Below are 21,117 nucleotides of genomic sequence, written 5' to 3'. Positions count from 1 at the left end.
TCTGCAGGCTCTGTGCCTCCTCCCCTCCACCCTGCCTCCCCTTGAACCTGGCGGGCGTGACCCTGTAACTGGCCCTGTCCAGGCAGCAAGGACCCAGACCTCTGACCCACATCCACTCTCATCCCCACCGCAGGGAGGGAGGGAGGCCAGCCCAGGGGCAGAGAGCAGCGGCCAATGCAAGGTGAGCATGAGAACCCCTTGTAAGCTGGAACGTCAGCTCCCCTGGGGGCAAATTTATCTCCTTCCTGGCAGGCACAGGGTCTGGCACCTAGTAGGTATTCTTTTTTTTTTTTTTTTAAGATTTTATTTATTTATTCATGAGAGAGGCAGAGAGGCAGAGAGACAGGCAGAGGGAGAAGCAGGCTCCATGCAGGGACCCCGATGTAGGACTCGATCCCGGGACTCCGGGATCATGCCCTGAGCCAAAGGCAGACACTCAAGCGCTGAGCCACCCAGGCGACCCCCTAGTAGGTATTCAATGAAAAACTTTAACATCTTGTAAATGGGAACAAACTTTATATACCGTGAAATGCTGAGATGGTAAGTGTACGGTTTGATGAGTTTTGACAAATGTAAACGCCCGTGTAATGTTTCCATCACTCAGAGACCCCGTGTGCGTCCCTCAGTCAGTCCCCGCCTCTCAGAGGCAACCGTGAGTCTGACCTTTATCCTCATGGATCAGTTTTGCCTGTGCTTGAATTGCATATAAATGAGATTATTCAGTGCCTTTTGTTTGATTGCTTGTTTCTGACTTCTTTTGCTCAGATGTGCAATATATATTTGTCGCATAAAGGAATGAGAAGGCATGGGGTAAACAAGTGATGGGAGACAGAGGCAGGTATCGTTGTGAGCTGGGAACCCAGCCACAGACCCGTCCTGGGAGGGGCACTGACAAAATGAAGGTGGGACTCTGAGTTGAGGCAGGGGACTCAGGCAGAGAGTAAGTGGAGCCCAGACACCAGACCTGGGGTGGAAGAGGGTTCTGGGTTCCTTCTGGGCCTCATCTAAACCCCAGTCAACTCTCTCTTCTACTCATTTGGGAGAACTTTTTGGAAGAGACCAAAAGGCTGAAGAAAACCCAGCCAGGCTGCTGGGGAAGAGGATGAGCACCCCTCCCCACCACCACCACCCCCCAAACAGTTTCCCTAAGGGAACATTCGCTGTGGAGGAGGAAGCCCAACCAGCCCCACCCCCAGTCGCCACATGCTCATGCTTGGAGCTGGCACTCCAGCACCTGGCAGCCCTCTTGAGCTCTGTGGGCGTGGCAGGAGCTACAGGAGCCCCTGCAACTCCCCGCACAAGCCTAGCAGAGCTTCCTGGGTTTAAGGGCGCATGGGACCAGCCCTCTTTTTCCTCTGAGTCTTTTTCTTGCTCTGAGTAAATCATGTAACTTCACCTCCCACCAGGCCCTTCTCAGTGGGTAAAGGTAAAATGTGCTGGTGTTCCAGGCCCACGCAGGCTGGCAGCAGGGCAATCATGTTGATGAATCACGCTGGCACTGCAGGCGCCCAGTCCTTGTCAAGCGTCACTAATGAATTAGCTTCACCCCCAGCACCGGGCCTCTCAGCCTTTCCCTACTCCCCAGGAAGGCAGGAAACTGAGACCCGAGAAGAGGGAGCAAGTGGGGGTAAGAAAGGGCTCCAGCTGCTCCAGGGATGGGCTCAGACCCTGGCCATCCCCTTTGCCCCCACACACACCAGAAAAATGCCCGAAGTGCAAGTCTCTCCAGCCCCCCAGGAACGACTTCTCTATGCCTAATCACGAGCTGTGACTGCTCTGCCCACCTCCAAATCTGTGAGTTTTTTGAAATATAGAAAAAGTACAAAGCTTTCTGTGATAAACATCCCTGTGTCCAGTATCCAGCACTGACTATTGTTCAAATTTTGTCATACTTGCTATATATCTATTGTCCTTCAAATAAGAAGAAGAAAGCCACACATGCAGTAAGAAGTCTCCTTTGTGCCTTCCCATGTCCCCATGGGTACCTCTGCCCCATTACGCTGACCCTGCCAAGGCCCCCTCTGGTTCCCATTCCCCTCTTTGGGGCCAGGATCGCTTAGCAGGACTGGTCACTGCTGAGACTAGAATAAGATCATGGAATTGTCAGTATCGTAGGTTCTTAGCAAGGATTTGAGCCTTTTAGATCCAACCCTGAAACACGAAAGCAGGGACGACGCTTAGCTCTGCTAAATGTCTGCAAGAAGTCAGGTACCCTCATCCCAAAACAATGCCTGGTGGCGGGAACTCACCACCGATGTGCACAATTCCCACGGGTTTATGGTCTCCTGGGGTCTAGTCCACCTCCCTCATTTGGAGAAAGAGGAGATCGACCGTGTCTTCCATTCCACGGCTCACTCCCCTGACCTGTACCTCCTCCCAATGTGAGTTCTCCTCTCCACTCAGGCATCCATTCAATAAACACGCAGCCCCTACTTGTATGCCTAAGCACTGGGGATTACTGTGAATGTGAACATTATAGACAAAAAACCTTGACTTTGAAGAATGTCTATCCCTGTGAGTGGAGATAATCAACAAAATGCATTCACGGTCTGTCAGGTGCTAGGCAGGTGATGCAGGAAATGAAGCAAGGGAGAGAGAGGAGGAGGGTGGAGGACCCCATTTAAAACAGAGTGGCAAGGGAGACCTCGTTGACAGGGTGGCCTCAGAGAAAAGATGGGAAGGAGGAGGGGGGCAAGTCATGCAGGCAGATGTCTAGGGGAAATGTCCTCCAGGGCAGTGCTGGCACCCTGGGACAGGAGTGCAGGGAGTGGGTGGGGTGTGTGTGTGTGTGTGTGTGTGTGTGTGTTCTCGCAGCAAGGAGCCTGGGGAGCAAGGGGGAATGTGGATGAGTCCAGAGACAGCTAGTGGCAAACAATCTGACACGTATTTTAACAGGATCTCTTGACTGTGTCTGCAAGAAAGGCGCGCGTGCGCGTGTGTGTGTGTGTGTGTGTGTGTTGGCGGGGAAGGAGTTTGTGCAACTTGTACCCCTCTCGTCTTGGTTCTCTTCCACAGAAAAATGCTGGTTATCACTTATTGATCACCTGTAGGTTTTCTCATCTGCCTTCCAACGCAGGGTTGCCAGGCAGGTATTAAATCTCCCTTCTTTGACTGAAGAGGAAATGAATTCAAAGAAGTAGCTTGATCAAGGTTACCCAGCTAGGAAGGGGCAAAACCAGGCCATCCTAAAGCAACATCTGGGCTTTTCTTACTATGTCTCATTATATCTCTCGGCTGGGGGAAATTGGGAGAAACCACCAAGGTTGTCCAAATGCTTGCTCCCATCCTGCAAACAGCAAAAAGGCTTCCAGGACTGCCCTACTTGGAGATCTTGATCCCAGGCTCCAGGGATCCATGTGTTTGACCAACTGGGAGCATCCTAGAACCCACAGGACAAGCCGAGGAACCTCAAACAGGTTCAAGAAGACAGAGCAAAGAGGTCCCCAAGTCCAGGGGCACCCCAGGACTGTGATCTGGGCTCAGGGTTTTCTATCAGCAAATTCCAGGCAGTCTCCGACCCGTTGTTAGACCAGGGCCCGTCAATAGGTAGCCAGACTCATGAGGCTAGCTCAGCCCTTGCCAACCTGCTCCCCAGACTCCCTTGAAACTAGAGCCTAGACATGCCCTGAGGATCACATTCCCCTGGAACTTGAGCTCTGAGAGTGACCTGCCTGGTTTGTTGAAAGGTGAGACTTCTCCTTTGTCCCCTCCAAGGACACCAGAGGTAGCGCAAAAGAGGCCATGAGAGCGAAGGCTGCACCTCCCTGCCATGGACAGGAACCTGATCTTTCTAATGGGTTCTGGCCATGAAAGCTCCTTCTCCCAAGAAGCAGCCACAGTGGTCATGGCTAGCAGCTGCCCTTATGTTAATACGTTCCTAGATCTGTGGTCAAGGCTGGATCTGTTGTTCTGAAACGGACTATAGACCCGGGTCTCAATGGGGACCGCCAAAAACTTGCATGGCCCCCCCCTTCCCTGTGGCTTGGGCTGCTGAGGGTCTCGACTTCTGTTTCCCTCTTCTTCCCAAGCACTCAGCCCAACTACTTCTCCCAGGCCAAGGAGGTGGGGCCTGGACCCTCATTGGGCTAGTGGAGGTGGGCAGGTGATATATGCCACATCCACACACAATCCTCTACTTTTTGATTTTCTGCAGTATTAAAGGTAGAAAAACTGGATCCTCAAGTCACCACTTAGAGCTGAGTGACCTGACCCACATTAAAGTGTCAGGTGAATGAGAAATACAGTTTTTTAAAGAGATTTTATTTATTTTTATGAGCGAGAGACAGAGAGCACTAGGGGGCAGAGGGAGAAGCAGGCTTCCCGCTGAGCAGGGAGCCCAGTGCAGTTAGATCCCAGGACCCTGGGATCATTACCTGAGCTGAACTCAGACACTTACCCAACTGAGCCACCTAGGCGCCCCAAAATGTTAAAATTTTATTTTATTTATTTTTTTAAAAAATATTTTATTTATTTATTTATTCATGATTGACACAGAGAGAGGCAGAGACACAGGCAGAGGGAGAAGCAGGCTCCATGCAGGGAGCCCGACATAGGACTCAATCCCGAGTCTCCAGGATCACACTCTGGGCTGAAGGCGGCGCTAAACCGCTGAGCCACCCGGGCTGCCCAAAATATTAACATTTTAAATGAAGATAGGATCAGTATCAGTGCTGAACCCTCACTGGGCTAGTGGAGGTGAACAGTATCGGAGCCTTTGGCAAAAGGAACAATTAGTAGTAGTCAACCTGTCTTTATTAAAATGTTATTTTGTTCATTGTGAATTTTTTGCATTCACTCTTATTTTTTTTTTAAGTAATTGCATTAAACTATTATCTTGATTGCTGAGTTTTTCGGCACTTCTCTGAATTTTGTGCCTGGTAAAGGCCTCCCTCACCTCACCCTAGTTCTGGCCCTGGAACAGGGTCAGTCACCCACCCTTGAAGAGTTATCATGAAGCGTCAGTGAGTAATACAGGACCTGGGGATTGTCGTTCTGAGATATTAACTGATGCTCCACCGTGGACAACTTTCAACATATCCATTCCCATCCGTCAGACACTAAGTTGGCTTCCTATATTCCAGCTCTCCAGGGGAAATCAGAACAAAGAGTCAATTCCTTGGCTTTGAGTTGCAAAAGAGGCTTTGAAACCCAGAGTTCAGACTCTAGCCATGCCAGAGCTGGGTTGAGAGAGACACATTTTTTGAAGGTCCAAAAGCTTGGCTTTGAACTTGGCGAGAAGAGAGCTAATGCTATAAGCCCTAGAGTGGGGAAACGTGTCATCGCAGGAGCTTGGATCCCACCCAAAAAGAGATAAAGTCTTAACTGGTAGGTGGGAAAGAAGAGGCAGAGCAACACCCCTACAGATGGACAGCCTGTCAAGGAGCCTGGGCACCACCTGCTCTGGACTGAGGCAGAAGGTGGCATGAAAAACATCCCAGGTACCCATAGGGGACACCAGGGCAGAAGGAATCTGTCCTTGCCTCGCGACATGTGGCCTAAGAATGCAAGAGGCCTCCCATAAACCCCGCTGCCTCTATGGAAAAGCCTCAATAGAGTAGAAATTAAGGTGAGCTAGCCTCTCCCCTGAATCCTTTATGCTCCCCTATATCACGAGGGAGAACATCCAGAAGTTTCTGCACCTCTGGGATGGACTTGGGGTGCTTGACAGCAGCTGATGTACCTGGAGGGGCTGCCTATGTGCTCCAGCTGGAGGGTTGTTTGCATTACCCTGGCAACCAGAGGTCAGAGGGTCATAGTTTCTTCCAGGAGAACACATTGTGGATTGACCACAACCTATGAAGATCACACATCTGGGGACGCCTGAGTGGCTCAGCAGTTGAGCATCTGCCTTCAGCTCAGGGCCTGATCCTGGAGACCCCGGGATCGAGTCCCGCATTGGGCTCCCTGCATGGAGCCTGCTTCTCCCTTTGCCTGTGTCTCTGCCTCTCTCTCTGTGTCTCTCATGAATAAATAAATAAGATCTTTAAAAAAAAAAAAAAAAAAGATCACACGTCTGAGGGGGGTTCCACATAGATGGATGCCTCTCCCCCAAGAGCAAGCTCCACACCATCCTAGGGAGAAGGACTTGCAAGGGAAGAGGGGCAGAACTCCTGATTTCGTGGGATTTGAGTCTTGAATGAATAACTTAAATTCAAACGGGATGAGGAAGTTGGTGGATGTCTTTGTTAAGTTCAGGTACAGAATGAGCAGCGTACGTTCCTGAGCTCCTGACTGTGTGTCCGTGAAATCCACAGTGGCTGTGCACACAGCTGAGCAGCTGCTGCCGTGCACCCTGCAAGCTGGGTGCACATGTAGGACCTGGGAGCCACCCATCAGACGCACCCACCCCTGATGTGGAATCGGCAACGAGAGACACAGAGCAGAACCGACTGAGCAGGATCCCTTCCAAGGCTGGGTGGGGGCAAGGGGCAGCAGGACTAGTGTCCAGCGGCCAGTGGTGGGGGAGACATGCCCAGGCTCATGGGACAGTTGTGGTCACCATCTTTGGCTGGATAGGCTCTCAGCTTTGCTCTCGGTTCTACCTGAAGATCTGTGAGCTCTGAAATCCTTTTAATAAATTCCTCTTCTGCTTACATCAGCTAAAGTCTGTTGCTTGCAAAGAGCTCTGACCGCTACCCCATGTGATCAGACTTCAGCCTGAGAACAGTAGGAGAGCCACATGATCACAGTGGAGGGTCCACTGTCCCATGCCACAGGGGTTTACTGTGACACTTAGGAGTGCCCACACCGCCAGGTGCCTTGTGGATGCTCGAATTCAGTTTGCCTATGTTCTTCAGAACTAGCCTCCACCCCTGGTGCCAGAGCCCTCCGGGAGAACATGGCTCTGCTGCAAGTCTCTTACCATAGAGACTGTACCTTGTCATTGAGGCCACAGTAAGGATGCTGGGGTCCAGAGCCCCTTAGTCTCTCCTAAATAGCACTCCTGGTATGCTGAAGCATCTCACCCAGGCTCTCTCTCTTAGGATAGGTGGGCTAGACTGATGCCTCTCCGACCTGTCCTTTAACCTGGGGACCTCAGAAGACACACACTCACACTCACAGACATCCCTTCTTCAGGAAAAGAAAACAAAGCACCCTGTTTTGCTAACTGCCAATGCGATGACTGGCTCTCCCAGGGAAGCTTCTGGACCCCCCACTGATGCCTGCTCAAGAGCCCCATTTCAGCCATGTGATGATGGGAAAGACCTTTGTTCAGAGCACAGACAGCTGAGTATGAGCACACCAAGCTGTGTGGCTTTGGAGGCTGCTTCATCTCTGGCCCAGATTAACTGGTGATAGATCACAAAGGTCTTTCCAGGAGTGAAGTTTGATGATCCCAAGAACTTCCCTGGCAGAGCCCTGTCTGTAGCAGCGTCTCTTGAGATGCACAGGGTATCTCGGTGCCTGGGAGGCCCAGCAGACTGTCCTCTGACCTTGAACTGAGGCCTGCAGTGGGAGGAATCCCCTGCATCTGACTCCTCCTCTACCCTTGCATATTTGGCTCTTCGGAAAATTTCCAGGAGAATGGGTGGCCTTCCAGATGGTCAGAGAGGAAAGTGGAGATCAGATTTTCATGTTCAGGCCTTCCATCTGTCTGGGTGTGGCAAACCCACCATCCTCCCCATGCAGGCTTCCTGCTACCCTCCATACATACACACTGGGGCCTCCAGGTCCACAGACAGATGCCTTTCCTCAGCTGGCCAGCTGTCAAGTCCATGAGCTGGTGGCACCACATGTCACCACCTGACCTGGGCCAGATGGTACCTGTCAACATCAGCTGCCACAACGCTGTGACAGGCAGCAGTCTCACATGCGTCTGTGTGCATCAGAAGTGGGGCCCAAGAGCGTGGCATTCAGATTTCTCCCCATCCTGCTGTCCCATCAGCCTCCGGGGCTCCACACCCCCACACCACTGCTGTCAGTGCAGCACCCACCTGTGTCCCCAAAACTTCCCCGGAGGGAGCCCCCTCCGTGTTCTTGCTGAAAAGAGGAAGACCCACGGAATATTCCCAGCACCCAGCAGGCTGTGGGGGCTTAATAAAGCTAATCATTGTCATTGTACACCTCAGAACGGTTTCCAAAGTATCTGTGGGGAGGAGGAGCAGCTTTTGGTAGCAGCTACGATCAGCACCCACTCACCTCCACGCCCCAAGCCTGGCTTCCAGGTGAAGGCAGAGGCAGGCTGCTTCCAGGAGAACCTGACAGAAGTTGGCTTCGGAGACATGACAGGGCAGCCTTGGCCTCTAGGCCATGGATTACCTTACCCAGGAGGGCACTGCTCCCGGGCAAGGGTCCTGAGGAGGCCTGTCTGGGGCGAAGCAGCAGACGAAGGCCAGGCCCTGTGACTATCTCAGGTCCCCACTCCTACCTGGGCCTCTGTTGCCTCTGCTCCAGCATCAAGGCAGCCACCAGTCTCCAGCTGAGCACTTTATACCCATCATCTTATTTCACCCAAGGCTTGGGTCCTGCTATCCACGGCAGCTCAGACTGGTCCGGGGGCCTCCACAGCTGGAGGCAGGGGGCAGCCTCGGGCGTGGAAAGCCAGGAGTGATCCCAGGCGGTCTGACTCCAGAGCTCAGGGAGAAGAAAGGACACTGGGTGGATGCTGGCTGGGGCCAGACCAAGGACGAGTCTCAGAAGGGCAAGGGGATGGGGCCCACAGTATCCATGTCCCCACTTACCTGGCAGCACAGGGTGGGAGTGACAGGCCAGAGGCCTTCACTTCCATGGGGTTTCAGTAACCTGAGTGGTCACAGGATGGGAAGTCTCCATCCCTCCTGTCGTGGGAACACAGAGGGGATTGCACAGACCCTGTCTTGGTCTCAGGGGTCTCTGGGGGTCAAGGTTGGGATGTGAGGCCCTTGGGACCCTACAAGAGAGTGTGGCTGGGGTCGGTCAGAGGCTGGGCATGATGTGAGAGCAAGAGGGCACATATAGAGGGAAGGGGTGGCCTGGAGGCTTGAAGCACAGGGTCCTGTGGGGTCACAGTTGTGACATCCAGGCAAGTGGGGGTGGGCACAGCAGGGCCTCAGCTGCCAGCCTGTGCATATGCAGGGAGCCTGCATGGCTGACTTCCTGTGGCCAAGGCTGGTGACACCTAGAAGCCCAAATTTGGGGCTTCCTTCCTTCCTTCTGTTGTTTCCTCCCTCCTTCCCTCCCTGTCTCCCTCCCTCTCTCCCTCCTTCATTCCTTCTTTCTTTCCTTCTGCAATATTTACTCAACACCTGCAAATGTGCCAAGCACTGTCTGGGCTTTGGAGTCGCAGCTGTGAACAAGACAGACATGTGCCTTGTTGAGTCCCGTAGCCGGGGAGGAGGACAGACCTCCTCCTGGTGGTAGTCAAGACCCCTGAAACCTAGCCAAGTCCCTTTCCCTGTGGGGTTGCCCACCTCACAGCCTTACTTGTCCCCGGCCCCCTGGCATCCTGCCAAGCCTAAAGCTGGCCCCTGTGCTGAGTCCTCACCTGCAGCTTGGCTTTCTTCAGCGCCCACAACTGACCATGCTGCCCATTTCAAGGTCTGGCTCACACCTGCCCTCTCCCGCAGGGCCTGCCCTAACTCAGTGGGGTGGTCAGAGGTCAGGAAGGCAGGTGTGACTCGGAGGCGACTCGCAACCCCACCAAGCAGGAGATCCAGAACTGCCTAAGACAGGCATTGGCCCCTCCCAGCTCCCCTTCCTGCTCCCACCTGCCCTGGGTCACCGGGTCCTCACACAGTCCCTTGGGTTGGGGCCCAGGATCCAAACAGGCAGGCGAGGTTGGGCTGCCTGGAAAGAGGCCACAGGGGACAAAGGCAGGGGCTAAAGGAAAGAGAGGGTGTTGCTCAGCCCCACCTCCCCCTCCGGTGGGGTCCCTCCAACTCAGGATACATCATGGGGCAGCCCAGCTCACATGGCCTGGAAACAGGGTGCAGGACAATGGGAGGGGGAGGGGACTGAGAAAGGCTGTATGAGGCTCCTGGGTCCCCGACACCCTATCCTCTACCAAGCCAGACAGAGGAGAGGGGAGCAGAAGCATGAGCTATAACAAGACAGTGGTGGAAGGACGTGGAGACGTCCAGTGGGGGGTGTGCGTGTCTGTCTGTCCTGTCTCTGTATGTCTGCTTGGGTGTGTCTAAGCATGTTGCTGTGTCTGCAGGTCTGCCTCTGCGTGTGTGCATCTGTACAGACCAGCATTTGAGTGTTTATGCGAAGATCTGCGCATCTGTGTGTGTTTGCATCTGCCTATGTGTGTGTTGCATTGTATGTGCTCAAGCGGGGGCATTTATGTGTCCAAATGGATTAGTGTGCACACATCTCCAGGGGTCCCCTGCCCCAGCTCATCGTGGCCAGGCCACTGTTGGGACCTGGCCCAGTGGGCAGATCTCTGGATCTCTCACTGGGTAACTCACCCACAGTGCTGGAGGCCACGGAGCAGCAGGAGCCACCCACGGTCTGTGGGGCTGTCACTGGGTCCTGAGTCTGGCTGGGATTGCAACCGAGAGACTCTATGTCCCCTGCTTCCCCCTCCTCCAGGGCTGGAGCCAGCTGGAGCCACCCACATCCCACATGGAGCCCCAGCCAGGCCGAGCGAGGACAGCCCCCAGGCCTGCCGTTCAAGAAGGCTGGTACACCTGGGCCCCGGGGCCAGCGGCACTGCCCCACAAACACCCACTGGGGGGGCGGGAAGCAGCTAGACCACTGCTGCCCCCCTGCAGGCAGGCTGGCCTGGAAGGTGCTGAAGACATCTCAGCCTTGGGTGGCTGCTGCCTCTCTGCCCATAGGACCTCAAGCAACTCGTGGGATCTTTCTGGGTCCAGGTTCCCCTTTATAAAATGTGGAGCTGGCACCGGCAGGGCCACAGCATACAGTTGTGTAGTTGTACACTGTGTAAATGCACCCGGTAGAGGTGACGGAAGACATTGAGAGGCAGCCCAGGTTCTGCCTCGTAGGCTGAGGCCCTGGTGTCTGGCTGCAGCATCTGGAGGAAGGGATGCATCCTTCCCACAAGAAGTCTACTCTTCAGATACTCTGCTTGGGGGGAGGGCGATGCCTTGTTTTAATTCTCACAAAAGGGCTTCTCTAACACCAGCCCTTTCAGCCAGCCCCCAGCCCTCCCTGCGGCAGTGTCCAGGTGTCCATCCATCACAGACCCTTGTCAGTCTGTCTCTGGAGAGGGATCTCTGTGAGTGCCTGCCCCTCTGTGCTCTTTCTCCTTTAAACCATCAACATGGGACCCAGAAGGGCCCTGGAAGGACCACTCTGATCCCTCTGCCCCCATTTTATAGAACAGAACACTGATGGGACACCTGGGTGGCTCAGCGGTTGAGCGTCTGCCTTTTGGCTCAGGGCGTGATCCTGGTCCCAGGATCAAGTCCCGCGTCAGGCTTCCTCCGGGGAGCCTGCTTCTCTCTCCCTGTGTCTCTGTCTCTCTCTCTGTATCTCTCATAAATAAATAAATAAATACACACTGAGTCCCCTCGAGCCCCCTTTGCCCCCCTCTACCTCCCTCTACCACTCCCCACTCTGTCCCCCCAGCTTCCTGCCAGGGCTTCCTGCCTTCCCCAGCACAGGCTGTAGGAGACCCCCTGACAGGAGAGGAATCTGCATCTTTGTCCACATGTCATGGTGAGTCCAGCTGGACCTCCCCGACTCCAAAAGTGGCCCCGGCCCCTCCACTCCTGCACTCTCGCCCTACTACCCCGTCCTTTTCCCAGGTCCCCTTGCCAGTGACTAGACACACTGGTCCACTTCATGGCTCTTTATTTCATTAGGAAAGTAGCCAGGGGAGTCCCAGCAGGGCAGGATGGGGATGGGACAGTAGTTGGCTCCTGTCTGTTGGGTTAGCAAACCTGTGGGGAACAGAGATGTGGCCGGAGGTTTTCCAGGGTGGTTCTCACTCCCCCACCCCAACAGGCCCTCATCTCCCAGCCCTGGCTCTGAGGCTGGGGACCTAGCAGGGCTTGCTTGCCCCAGGGCCCATGCAGGGAGCCCCTTACCCAGCCTCGGGTTCAGTTTGGTGTTGTGAAGCGGCTGCTATGAGGCTCAGCTCGGTAGAAGGGGTCTGCAGAGGTCAGGGGTCTGCAGGGAGGAGAGGGGTGCAGGTGAGGGGGACGTGGGGCAAGGTTGGATCTTCCCTCTGCCTGCCCCTCCCCTGGGGCAGCCCTCAGCGAGGTCAGCCAAGCCGCAAACAATCTTTGCCTGACAACTCTGGGCCATTGTCTTAGAAATGTCATTTTTGAGGAACTGAACTGAGCAGAAAGGAGTCAGAGTGGAGCAGAACCACAGTGTCCTCAGCCTTGTTTCCACCCGCCCTGCAGCCTGGCAGGGAGCAGGTGTGGAGCAGGCCTCCGGGACCGGAATGAGGCACAGGCGTGTAGGGGGCAGCCCTGCAGAGGAAGGGGGCACTGGGGAGCCCAGGGGAGGAGCAGGGAAAGCAGCAAACAAGCCAGAGAGAGGGAACGGGCCTCTCGGACAGCCAGGGAGAAGCCTATGCCACAAAGGACAGAGTAGGAGGGAGGGCCGGCTACCTGCCCACGTGGGGGTGCAGGCGCCGAAGGCTCTCCATGCGGTTGGGAGTGGGCTCCGTGCGGGTGACTGGCTGGTTGAGGGCATAGCCTCCAGGCTTCTGCGGCTGGATGCCACCTCGAGTCCAGCCTTCTCGGTCCAGACCCTTGGGGATATTCTCAAAGTACCTGCAGCAAAGCGGGGGGTGGGGGGATGCCGGCTGTCAGCTGGCCTCTGCCCATCTCTGCAGTCTCTGCCCTTCTTGGGCAGGAAGCTTGGCTCCAGCAGAGCACAGGTGGCCTCAGATCCTCCTGCCTCCCTGATGGCCTCCCTGATCCTGCCTGTGCTGCGCCTTCTGCCAGGCACTCCCTGAGCCCCCCTCCCTTTGCGGACCCTCCCCGGGAAGCCCATCCTGGCTCTGCCTGCCACCCCACCCCACCCCACCCCGCCCTCCACCCCCCACCCCCCACCCTGAGCTACATGGGCCTGCCTGGTGCTGTGCCAGCCTGCACTCTGGAGCAGAAAGGACTGCTTGTGGGCCGCCTCCCTCCCTGGCCTGTGAACTTCTCAGGGGTGAGGAGGGGAGACCCTGTCTCATTCATTTCTCTCTAGGCATTCCACTTTGCTTCTGTTTTGCTGCTATTCACTGAGCACTGGGCTGGGCTCCGAAAGGGCCAAGACGAGGAAGATGTGGGCCTCGCCCTTGTGCTTATGAAGGGGGCCTTGCAGAGAGAGAAACAAGGGCCGGAGCTGCACTGCCTGACACCTGGCAGGAGCTCCAGAAAGCCGAGGGGCTGGTGGGAGAAGGACCCCATAGACGTGGCTGGGGCTGAGGGTCTGCCAGAGCCACAGGAGGGGGCTTTGCCTAGGGAGCTGCAGGGACACAGTTGTCCCCTGACACCCCGCAGAGTCTCTGTGCCTCCCCCTCGCTCCTCTTGGGAAGCAGAGCAGCCATGTGTGTCACGGCTCTGCGGCGTGGCTCAGGCGCCACTTCTCCCATCTGAACCTCAAGGTCCCCATCCCAAAGAGGGAGGCTAGCCCCAAGGATGGAGGCAACTTGGGAGACCAAGGAGTTGGGAGCCAGTGAGGAACAGGTGACACATGCTGACAGATGACAGAGTAATTAATTATACCTCCTTTAGCCCACTCCTATAACCACTCCCCATCCAGTCCTGGCCCAGGGAGCCCTCCCCATGGTTCTAGGGCCACTTCCTCCTGGAAGCCCTCCTGGAGGGTCGGCAAAGAGCTTACTTTCTGGGGACTGATGACTCCACCATGGGATCCCACCACGGACTGCACCAAATATCTTAGCAGATGCCATACTGTACTGTACCACCTTGACCCCCTTCAGCCCCCTTTCTCTTCCCCTGCCCACCAGCCTGGGCATCAGTGGCCTGCACTGCATCAGAGAGAAGCACACAGGAAGGCTGGCTGCCCTTGGGCTGCTGGAGCTTGCTTTCCTAGCAAGGAAGCGCCTGGGATTTTTAGGACAGCCCGTGGGGACAGCCGTTAATTAATGAGGGTATCAGGACCCTAGCTCTCTCCCCTCAACTGGGATCCTTCTGAGTTGTGTGATTGCACTGTTTTCTAGAGTCTCCCTTGGGACATCTGGTTAATAACATGCTGGCTTTGGGCTGCCTTCCCTTCCCCCCTCAACTTTCCAGCTTCCCCACACTCCCCAGGAAGAGGCTGACACTCAAATCCTTGGCTCTGGGGCTGCTTCTGGGGGGACACACATTAATCCAGTGTTGCTCTATTTCACAGGCTCTGAGCTCATCACTTGTCTCCGAGTCTGTCTGTAAAATGCATGCCAGCTTCCCAGCCCTGGATTTGGTGGGGAAGGGGGTGCTCACCCTTGGTTGTAGGTGCTCAGGTACCGATTGTCCATGTCGGGGTCATAGGGGCTCCGGACGTAGCTGGGGTTGTTAAGGCTGTACCCCGTGGGCTCCTGCACGAGAGGTACGGAGGGGACTTGTCAGGTCCAGAGCAGGTGGGAGATTTGGCCCCAGGAGAGGGGGGTGCTGGGCACCCCAGCCTCACCTTGTTCCCCACGGTCTCCCGGCCCAGCAGGGCAATGTTTGTCTGTTGTACCCGCTGTGGGGGCTGGAACTGCCGGTGGCTCATGCTGCTAGGTTCTGAGCCTGAAGGCAACACCTGCAGGGAATGGAGCCACAAGAAAGGTGGTGAGTGGCCAGGATGAGGCAGCTGGGACAGAGGGAGGGCAGGCAGAGGCACGTGTGGCCCTAACTTGCCTCCAGCCCCTGGACCTCGTCCTTCCCTCTCCAAGCACACAGAATTCCCTGGTTCAAAGACACCCATCACTTGCCAGTAACTAGGCCTTCGCCCCTCCCCTGGGGGGGGGTGCAAATCTCCTGATTCTTCCCATCCTTCAACGACCAAATGCCACTGCGTCCAAGGAAACTCCCTGCCCCCTCCCGTGGGAGTGCTGCTGTTCTGAGAGGCCCCCCAAAAGGCCACTCACCCTGAGGTTCAGCATCCTCTCATTCACTCGGCTGTAGCCCGTCTCCCGCTCGGATCCTCTGGCCAACACAGGCAGGAACTCGTCCCCCTAGGGCATCAGAGCAGCCGCTGGCACCAGAGCACGCTTCCTCCTCCCGCGGCCTTCCGGGTGCTGTCCTAACTGCCACACAGAAGGACCCCGGGCTGTGGGGTCAGATGGCCTTCCCCCCGCCCCCCGGGCTCAGCTTACATGAGGGTGGGTCATGGGGAGAAAGTCGGACCTGGTGACACTCCTGCCAGGTAGGAGGACCTGGAAAGAGGACCGCAGAGACGTGTCAGCCCAGCAGAGGCAGCCGCCCCGTGTCCTGAGCCCAAAGGAGGGCTCACTACAAGTGGGCATAATTGGGGTAACAGAGGATAGGGAAGAGTCTGGGGAGAAACAGTGCTGAGAACCAGCAGGCCAGGGCTCTTGTCCAAACTCTGGATAACCTTGGCTCTGCCTCTTCTCCTCTTTGGACCTCAGTCTTCTCATCCATAAGCTGGGTGGGGATGGACCAAAGCAGTGGTTTTTACCCACACTTCATCTGTTTGAACACAGGGCTCTGGAGCTCATATTTTGCAAAAAAAACAGAAGTCACCCTGAGATGCTAGTGGCCCCAACCTGACTTACTGGGTCCCCAGGGAGGGTCTGGGAGGGTGGCTGGAAGACAATGGGGTTCTTGGGGGACTCTTCAGTGAAGCCAGTCTCTTCCTTGGCGCCAATTGATTTCTTCTGCAAGAGATCTGCAAAAGACATACCCCTGTGCTGCACCCCTGCCCTGACCCTGGCCACCGGCCCAACCACATGGCCCCCAAAGGCTCAGCATCCCTGCCAGTGGGGAAGGAGCTGGCCCCAAGGATCTGGACACCCGAACTATAGGATCGTGGGCAGCAGGAAGACTTCAGAGTCCAGGACAGAGAACAAGACAGGAAAAGAGAAGAGGAGAGGCAAAGGAAGGGCAGGGACTGGCAGGCTGGGAGGCAGCTGTGGTCAGGACCAACAGCCCTCCTAAGCCAGTGACTTGTTTTTTGGGGGGTCGGCACTAAGGCACAGGTCCCCAGGCTGCCTCTACATCCTTTTTCTTCCACTGGTGCCCTCTTTGTCATCTGCCAGCTCTGTCTGGAACCCCCAGTGCCTCTCCTCATGGTCAGGGGTAGGAGAGTATAGTGGGAGGGAGGCATGAGCTCAGACATGTGCCTACCTGGCTGGTTGGGAGGCTCCTTGAGATACTTGGAGTTATACTCAGAGGTCATGAATCGCGGGCCCTGGAACATAGAAGGCAGAGGGCTGGGGCCCACAGGGTAGACCAGGGCCCAGGGGGCAGCTCCTCAGTCATCGGTGCTCCGGGTAGACCTGTGCAATACAGTCTGCAAAGGGAGGGCCAGTACAGCACCCCAGCACTCACCCCTCTCTGACGGGGCAGCAGAGCACCATATATTCCACCAGGGGGACGCAGTGGGACATGACAATGAAGCCCATCACATCCCACACTGGACTCCTTGTAATGAACTTGGGACCTAGGGACCCAGACAAGGCAGGGGCCCAATGCAAGGAGAGAAGCTATGGGAATAAAGTGCTCACATCACACTTCACCACCCAAAGCTTGGGGAGCCTGGATGGGTGAGGGGAGAGAAGGGGCCTCTGGGCTTCAATCTTAAAACACGGGTAAGGAAGCCCGTCACGACCACTTGGATGCTTTCTTGGAAACACCAAGTCCCATTGGCTCTCCCCAGCTTTTCTAGATATGTAGAGCCCACATTTGGTTGGCTTCTTGGGTGAGTCGGAGCAGTACCTATCTCTAGGAGGGGGAGGAGGTGGGTCGGCCCCTCTGCCCAGCTCACAGCCCTTACTGGGGGCTGCCTACTCACATGTCCAGCGTTCTCCCACTCCAGCGAGCCCTTGCCCTGCTGCTGGTGGAGCAGGGGCATGTCTTTGGGCTCCAGCCCTGTGATGGCCTGTGCCCCATAGTCCTGGGTATCAAAATGGACCTTCCTGACCTGGGAGGAGGAAATGGCCAATCACACTCCAGGTGAGGGGGTGGCAGTCACTTCTTGACTCTGCTTCTGCCCTTGACCCCTACAGAGTACCTGTAGCCTGGGGGGTCCTTTTACAGGAAAGTCAGGTCCTGTCTCTCCTCTGCTCAGAGCCCTGCAATCTTCTTACTGCACTTGGAGTGGAACCCCATGGCCTGACAGTGACCCACAAGGACCCTAGCTCCTCACTTGGCTCCAGCCACCCACTTCCTCACTGTTCTTTGTCACATCAGATACTGGCACCTCAGGGTCCTTGCACTTGCTGTCCGCACTTCCTGGAACCCTCTTTCTCTCACATGGCTACATTTAGAGAACACTAACCTCCCTTGGGTCTTTGACTAATGTCTCCACAGCCAGCTCTTTCCCCACCCTCCTGGCTTGTAGCCGCAACCATTTCAATGCAACTTCACCCCTTGCCTCTTCCCTGTTGAATTTTTCCCCAGGACTTAGCACCTTCTTATATAGATTTCAGAACATATTGCTTGAATGAATGAATGAATGAATGAATGAATGAGTGGAGTGACTTAGTATCCATTCTGCTGCCGATGCTGATACAATGGTCATAATGATGATAGAAATGAAGATAGGATGACGATGACAAAAGTGACTGTGACATTGATGGTGAGGATGTCATGTGGGCTTGGGGATGTGGATGGGATACTGGAGACCATGGGACGGGGTTGGGGTTGTGGTTGTGGTTGGGATGGGAGTCAGGGTGGTGGAGGTGATGGCAGCAACAGGGACAGGGATAAAAGTGGAGGGAAGGTGACGGTGCAGACGAGGATGGGGACAGAGGTGATACGGGGAGTAGGCTCCCAGCCTGCATATGGCTCCTCTGTGCCCAGGAGCTCAGCCTTGACCAACTCTTGGCAGTGCAGCTCCACCCTGTGGAGGGATCCTCACGCTCCTTCCCCCACCCCAGCTTCGGGTTCCCCCTCTCTTGGCCCTAGCCCAGCACTGACCTCTTTAGTAGGGGTCGTGGTGCTGGGTTTTTCCCGAGAGTAGCCAGAGTTGGTTTGGTGCATGTTCCAGGGCAGTGGGTATTTGCCATCAGGCACCTCCAAGGGGCGGTAACTCTGATTGGTCACCGACTGGAAATTGTGGCCGACCTGTTCCCTGAGGGTGAGGCAGGAACAGGACCCATTACCAGGGCCACCTGGAGGCTACAGTGCCCTCAAACCTCCAGCAGATGCCTCAGGAGTCTGCCTCCCTTGGGGCCCCAGGCGGGCACTGTGACCCGAGTGCCCCAGGGCCCCAGACCTGGGCCAGGCCAGGTTCTGGGTCTGCATGCAAGGAGCCTGCAGTCGGTCGGATGAGCTCCCATGAGAGCTAAGTTTCAGCAGGGGGCAGGGAGGGAGGGAGAAGGGTTTGCACAGACTGTACCCCATGGCTGGGTTGTCCAGGGCATCGAGATTGGCATGGTAGGAGACCACAGGCCGGTAACTGGATCTGTAGCCTGTGCCTTTGTGACTGCCCACGCGGGGCTTGAACTCCTCCCGACCTGCCAGAGAGGAAGCCAGGAGACAGGACAGGGCCGTGGGGCAGCGGACTGGAAGAACAGTCAGCAGGACTTCCCAGGCAGGGCTGGCAAACCTCCCAGGGGCCCAAGGTCCTCAGGATGGAGAAGGCATAGAGCCAGGGGCTGGAACACAAGCCTGGCCCTTGGACACTGTGGCAGCAAGAAGTGGAAATGACAGGGTAGACACAAGGTCAGTGTGGCAGAATCACGGATGGGGCAGCGGGACCAACCCAGCCTGCCAGCACAAGCATGGGCACGGGCCTCGGGAGGCTCAGGGGATGGATCACTTCAGTGCTGGGGTCCCTCTGACTGTGACAGGCCAGAGGGGCTGCTCCTCACTCAGCAGGAGGGCCTCCCTGCATCCTGCCGGTGTCCTGGGACGGCTCCTGCACAAAGGTGCCCTCACCATAGGCTGTACAGTAGCTGGTGGCATAAAATTTCAGGGGATCCGTGCAGCCCCCCGAACTCATCTTCACATAAGGGGAGACAACCCCCAAGGGGAGTTTCCCCATCATGATGCCGTGGGGCAGGGCCCGGGGGTCGCCTAGGAAGGAAGCACCAGGACTCCCATTAGTTCAGTGGCCCAAAGACCCTGAGCCTGTCTCAGGCCCAGGCTACAGAGGCCACGGAGGCGAAGCTCGAACCCCACCCAGCCAGTTCCTTCCCCTCGGCCTGTCCCTCTCCACCAAGATACCCACACCCCAGACTAAAGGAAGGACTGATCATTGTCAACACACAGCTCCTCTAACTCATCCCACCTTCCCCTCCACCTTATTATCTCCCCAGTTTATGGCCGAGAAAGTAAGATTCCAAGTAATGAAGGATTAGCTCATAATTGGCACTGGAGCCAGGCTTCAGGTCCAGGGTATCTCTCCCAGCTCCTGATCTTAATCCCCTCAGGGCCTCCTCTGGGGGCTGAATGGACCAACACCCTCCCATCTGGCAATTCCTAGCCTCGCCAGCTCTGGAGCTCACTCCCAACCTCAGGCTCCTTGTCTCTCCCTCAGCTCCCGGGCCTGCCCTCCTGGGTGGGGGCCCCCCCCCCCCCCCCCCCCCCCCCCCCCCCGACCACAGCCGGCCCCACCCTCACCTGCCCTCTGCTGTGGCTCTGAGGTCTGGCGGGAGAGGCTGCAGGAGGCAGCTGCTCCAGAGCAGCCCAGGCCCTCTGGGAGGTGGCCAGGCCAGGAGAAACAGTGTGTCGCCTAGCAACTGGTGCCTAGCAACAGCGTCCCCAGCCTCTGAAGGCCTTCTAGGGCCAGGGCCCACTGAGAGGCTGACCCGGCGGGGCCGGGGCCGAGGGCAGCTGCCCAGGCAAGGTCCTGTGTTCCCGGCCCCTGCCCCAATTGCCAGCTTCCCCGGACAGGGCTGGGCAGAGTTGCTGTGTGAGTGACAACAAATAAAAGATAATCTGGAACAATCACTCCCACTTATTAAGTATCCACTTCTCAGCAGACACTTTACATCCTTTACGGGCAGTCTTCTGAGTGGCTCCTCCGGGTGGCTATTAGTATCCTCTTCTCACATGGGGAACACGAGGCTTAGACTAGCAGTGTCTTGACTGGCCAGAGATCTCGAAAACATAAAGAGAGGAGCCAAGACTCAAAGGTGGGTGGGCCCCGATCCCACTGTAAGAGCCTCTCGGTGAGTGATCCTGTTTCCTGTGTCCTGCTGGGGCCAGATTGGTGCTGAGGTCCTCCACACACATTGTTACCTCAGACAATCCCCCCAGCCACCCTGTGAGCAGGGCACTGTGATCACAAGGCCCACAAGCCCCAGCAGCTGCGAGTGGCTCAAGGCTAATGGGTCCGTTGATGAGGGGCCCAGCCTCTCCTGGCCCCCAATCCCTCCTCTCCACCTAGGACTGCAACAGCACCTGCCTTGTGGGGCTGAGTGGATTCAGCTCTTGGGTTTTTCAAGACTGCTGTTCTCAGCCCATTTTGCAGATGGGAAAGGTGAAGCCCAACGACACTGCCCAGGCCTCAGAGTCAGTGAAGGATTCAAATGGGAGTGATCCAGCTCATGGCCCCTGCTCCCCCTGTGCTGGCCCATTTGCTCCACAGGAGCTTTAAGGCATGTAAGATGTCTAACAGCTGGATCTCTGGGGGGCAGAGTGGGAGTGGGGAGCCCTGATATGTAGCATTGGCCACATTTCTGTGCTCCCATCATGGCTGCTTTCAAACTACCAAGGCAAGGTCACCAAGCAGGGAGCTGCTAAGTCATACTCAGCCTCTCTGGAGCCCCCACTAGGTAGACTTTGCACCATATGGATCCAATAGTCAGAAGTGACCTCAAGACCATGGATGACAAATGTAGTACCATAACAAGGAGGTGATGACCTTGAAGTCTTTGTTACCTTTGTTTTTAATATAATTTAATAAATTGTAAGTTTATATAATTTGATTTTTTAAGGTTTTATTTATTTGATGGAGACAGAGAGAGTATAAGTAGGGGGAGAGGCAGGCAGAGGGAGAGGGAGAAGCACGCATCCCACTGAGCAGGAAGCCCAACACAGGGCTCGATCCCAGGACCCCGGGATCACGACCAGAGCTGGAGGCAGATGCTTCACCGACTGAGCCACCCAG

At 56.0% G+C, this 21,117-nt stretch overlaps 1 protein-coding gene and 1 long non-coding RNA gene across 4 annotated transcripts; both read right to left on the bottom strand.

Moving 5' to 3' along the window:
• Nucleotides 1-5,988: 5,988 nt before the first annotated feature.
• Nucleotides 5,989-11,409, bottom strand: LOC144292115 (uncharacterized). The gene is made up of 2 exons (XR_013359619.1): nucleotides 10,389-11,409; nucleotides 5,989-8,777 (listed from the first exon to the last, which is right to left on the bottom strand). It is a non-coding gene; the product is annotated as an uncharacterized LOC144292115 (long non-coding RNA).
• A 313-nt stretch (nucleotides 11,410-11,722) lies between these two features.
• On the bottom strand, nucleotides 11,723-20,211 carry SAXO4 (stabilizer of axonemal microtubules 4). Of its 3 annotated transcripts, XM_077861859.1 has the most exons (14): nucleotides 19,626-20,210; nucleotides 18,942-19,079; nucleotides 18,400-18,517; nucleotides 17,979-18,132; nucleotides 16,852-16,980; nucleotides 16,185-16,248; nucleotides 15,614-15,726; nucleotides 15,194-15,253; nucleotides 14,966-15,052; nucleotides 14,524-14,637; nucleotides 14,337-14,431; nucleotides 12,507-12,671; nucleotides 11,976-12,057; nucleotides 11,723-11,828 (listed from the first exon to the last, which is right to left on the bottom strand). In XM_077861859.1, exons 2-13 carry the CDS (start codon nucleotides 19,048-19,050, stop codon nucleotides 11,988-11,990), a joined length of 1,278 nt encoding a protein of 425 aa, XP_077717985.1. In that variant the 5' UTR covers nucleotides 19,051-19,079; nucleotides 19,626-20,210; the 3' UTR covers nucleotides 11,723-11,828; nucleotides 11,976-11,987. The 3 variants fall into 3 exon arrangements, with proteins under 3 accessions (XP_077717985.1, XP_077717986.1, XP_077717988.1); XM_077861860.1 differs by lacking the exon at nucleotides 15,194-15,253 and having other exon boundaries at nucleotides 19,626-20,211; XM_077861862.1 differs by lacking the exon at nucleotides 18,942-19,079.
• Nucleotides 20,212-21,117: the final 906 nt, after the last annotated feature.

Source organism: Canis aureus, chromosome 21 (genome assembly GCF_053574225.1).
Source record: "Canis aureus isolate CA01 chromosome 21, VMU_Caureus_v.1.0, whole genome shotgun sequence".
Taxonomy (NCBI): domain Eukaryota; kingdom Metazoa; phylum Chordata; class Mammalia; order Carnivora; family Canidae; genus Canis; species Canis aureus.
Note: the sequence above shows the minus strand (reverse complement) of the source record. Positions and strands in the feature narration are given on the sequence as shown.

Excerpts from the sequence above, each read along its gene's own strand:
- SAXO4 (XM_077861859.1), bottom strand. The coding sequence starts at position 19,050 with ATGATGGGGAAACTCCCCTTGGGGGTTGTCTCCCCTTATGTGAAGATG. Across the intron at positions 14,638-14,965 it reads AGAGGATGCTGAACCTCAGG|GTGTTGCCTTCAGGCTCAGA; the intron begins GTGAGTGGCCTT and ends CATTCCCTGCAG. Across the intron at positions 14,432-14,523 it reads GGGAGACCGTGGGGAACAAG|GAGCCCACGGGGTACAGCCT; the intron begins GTGAGGCTGGGG and ends CCTCTCGTGCAG.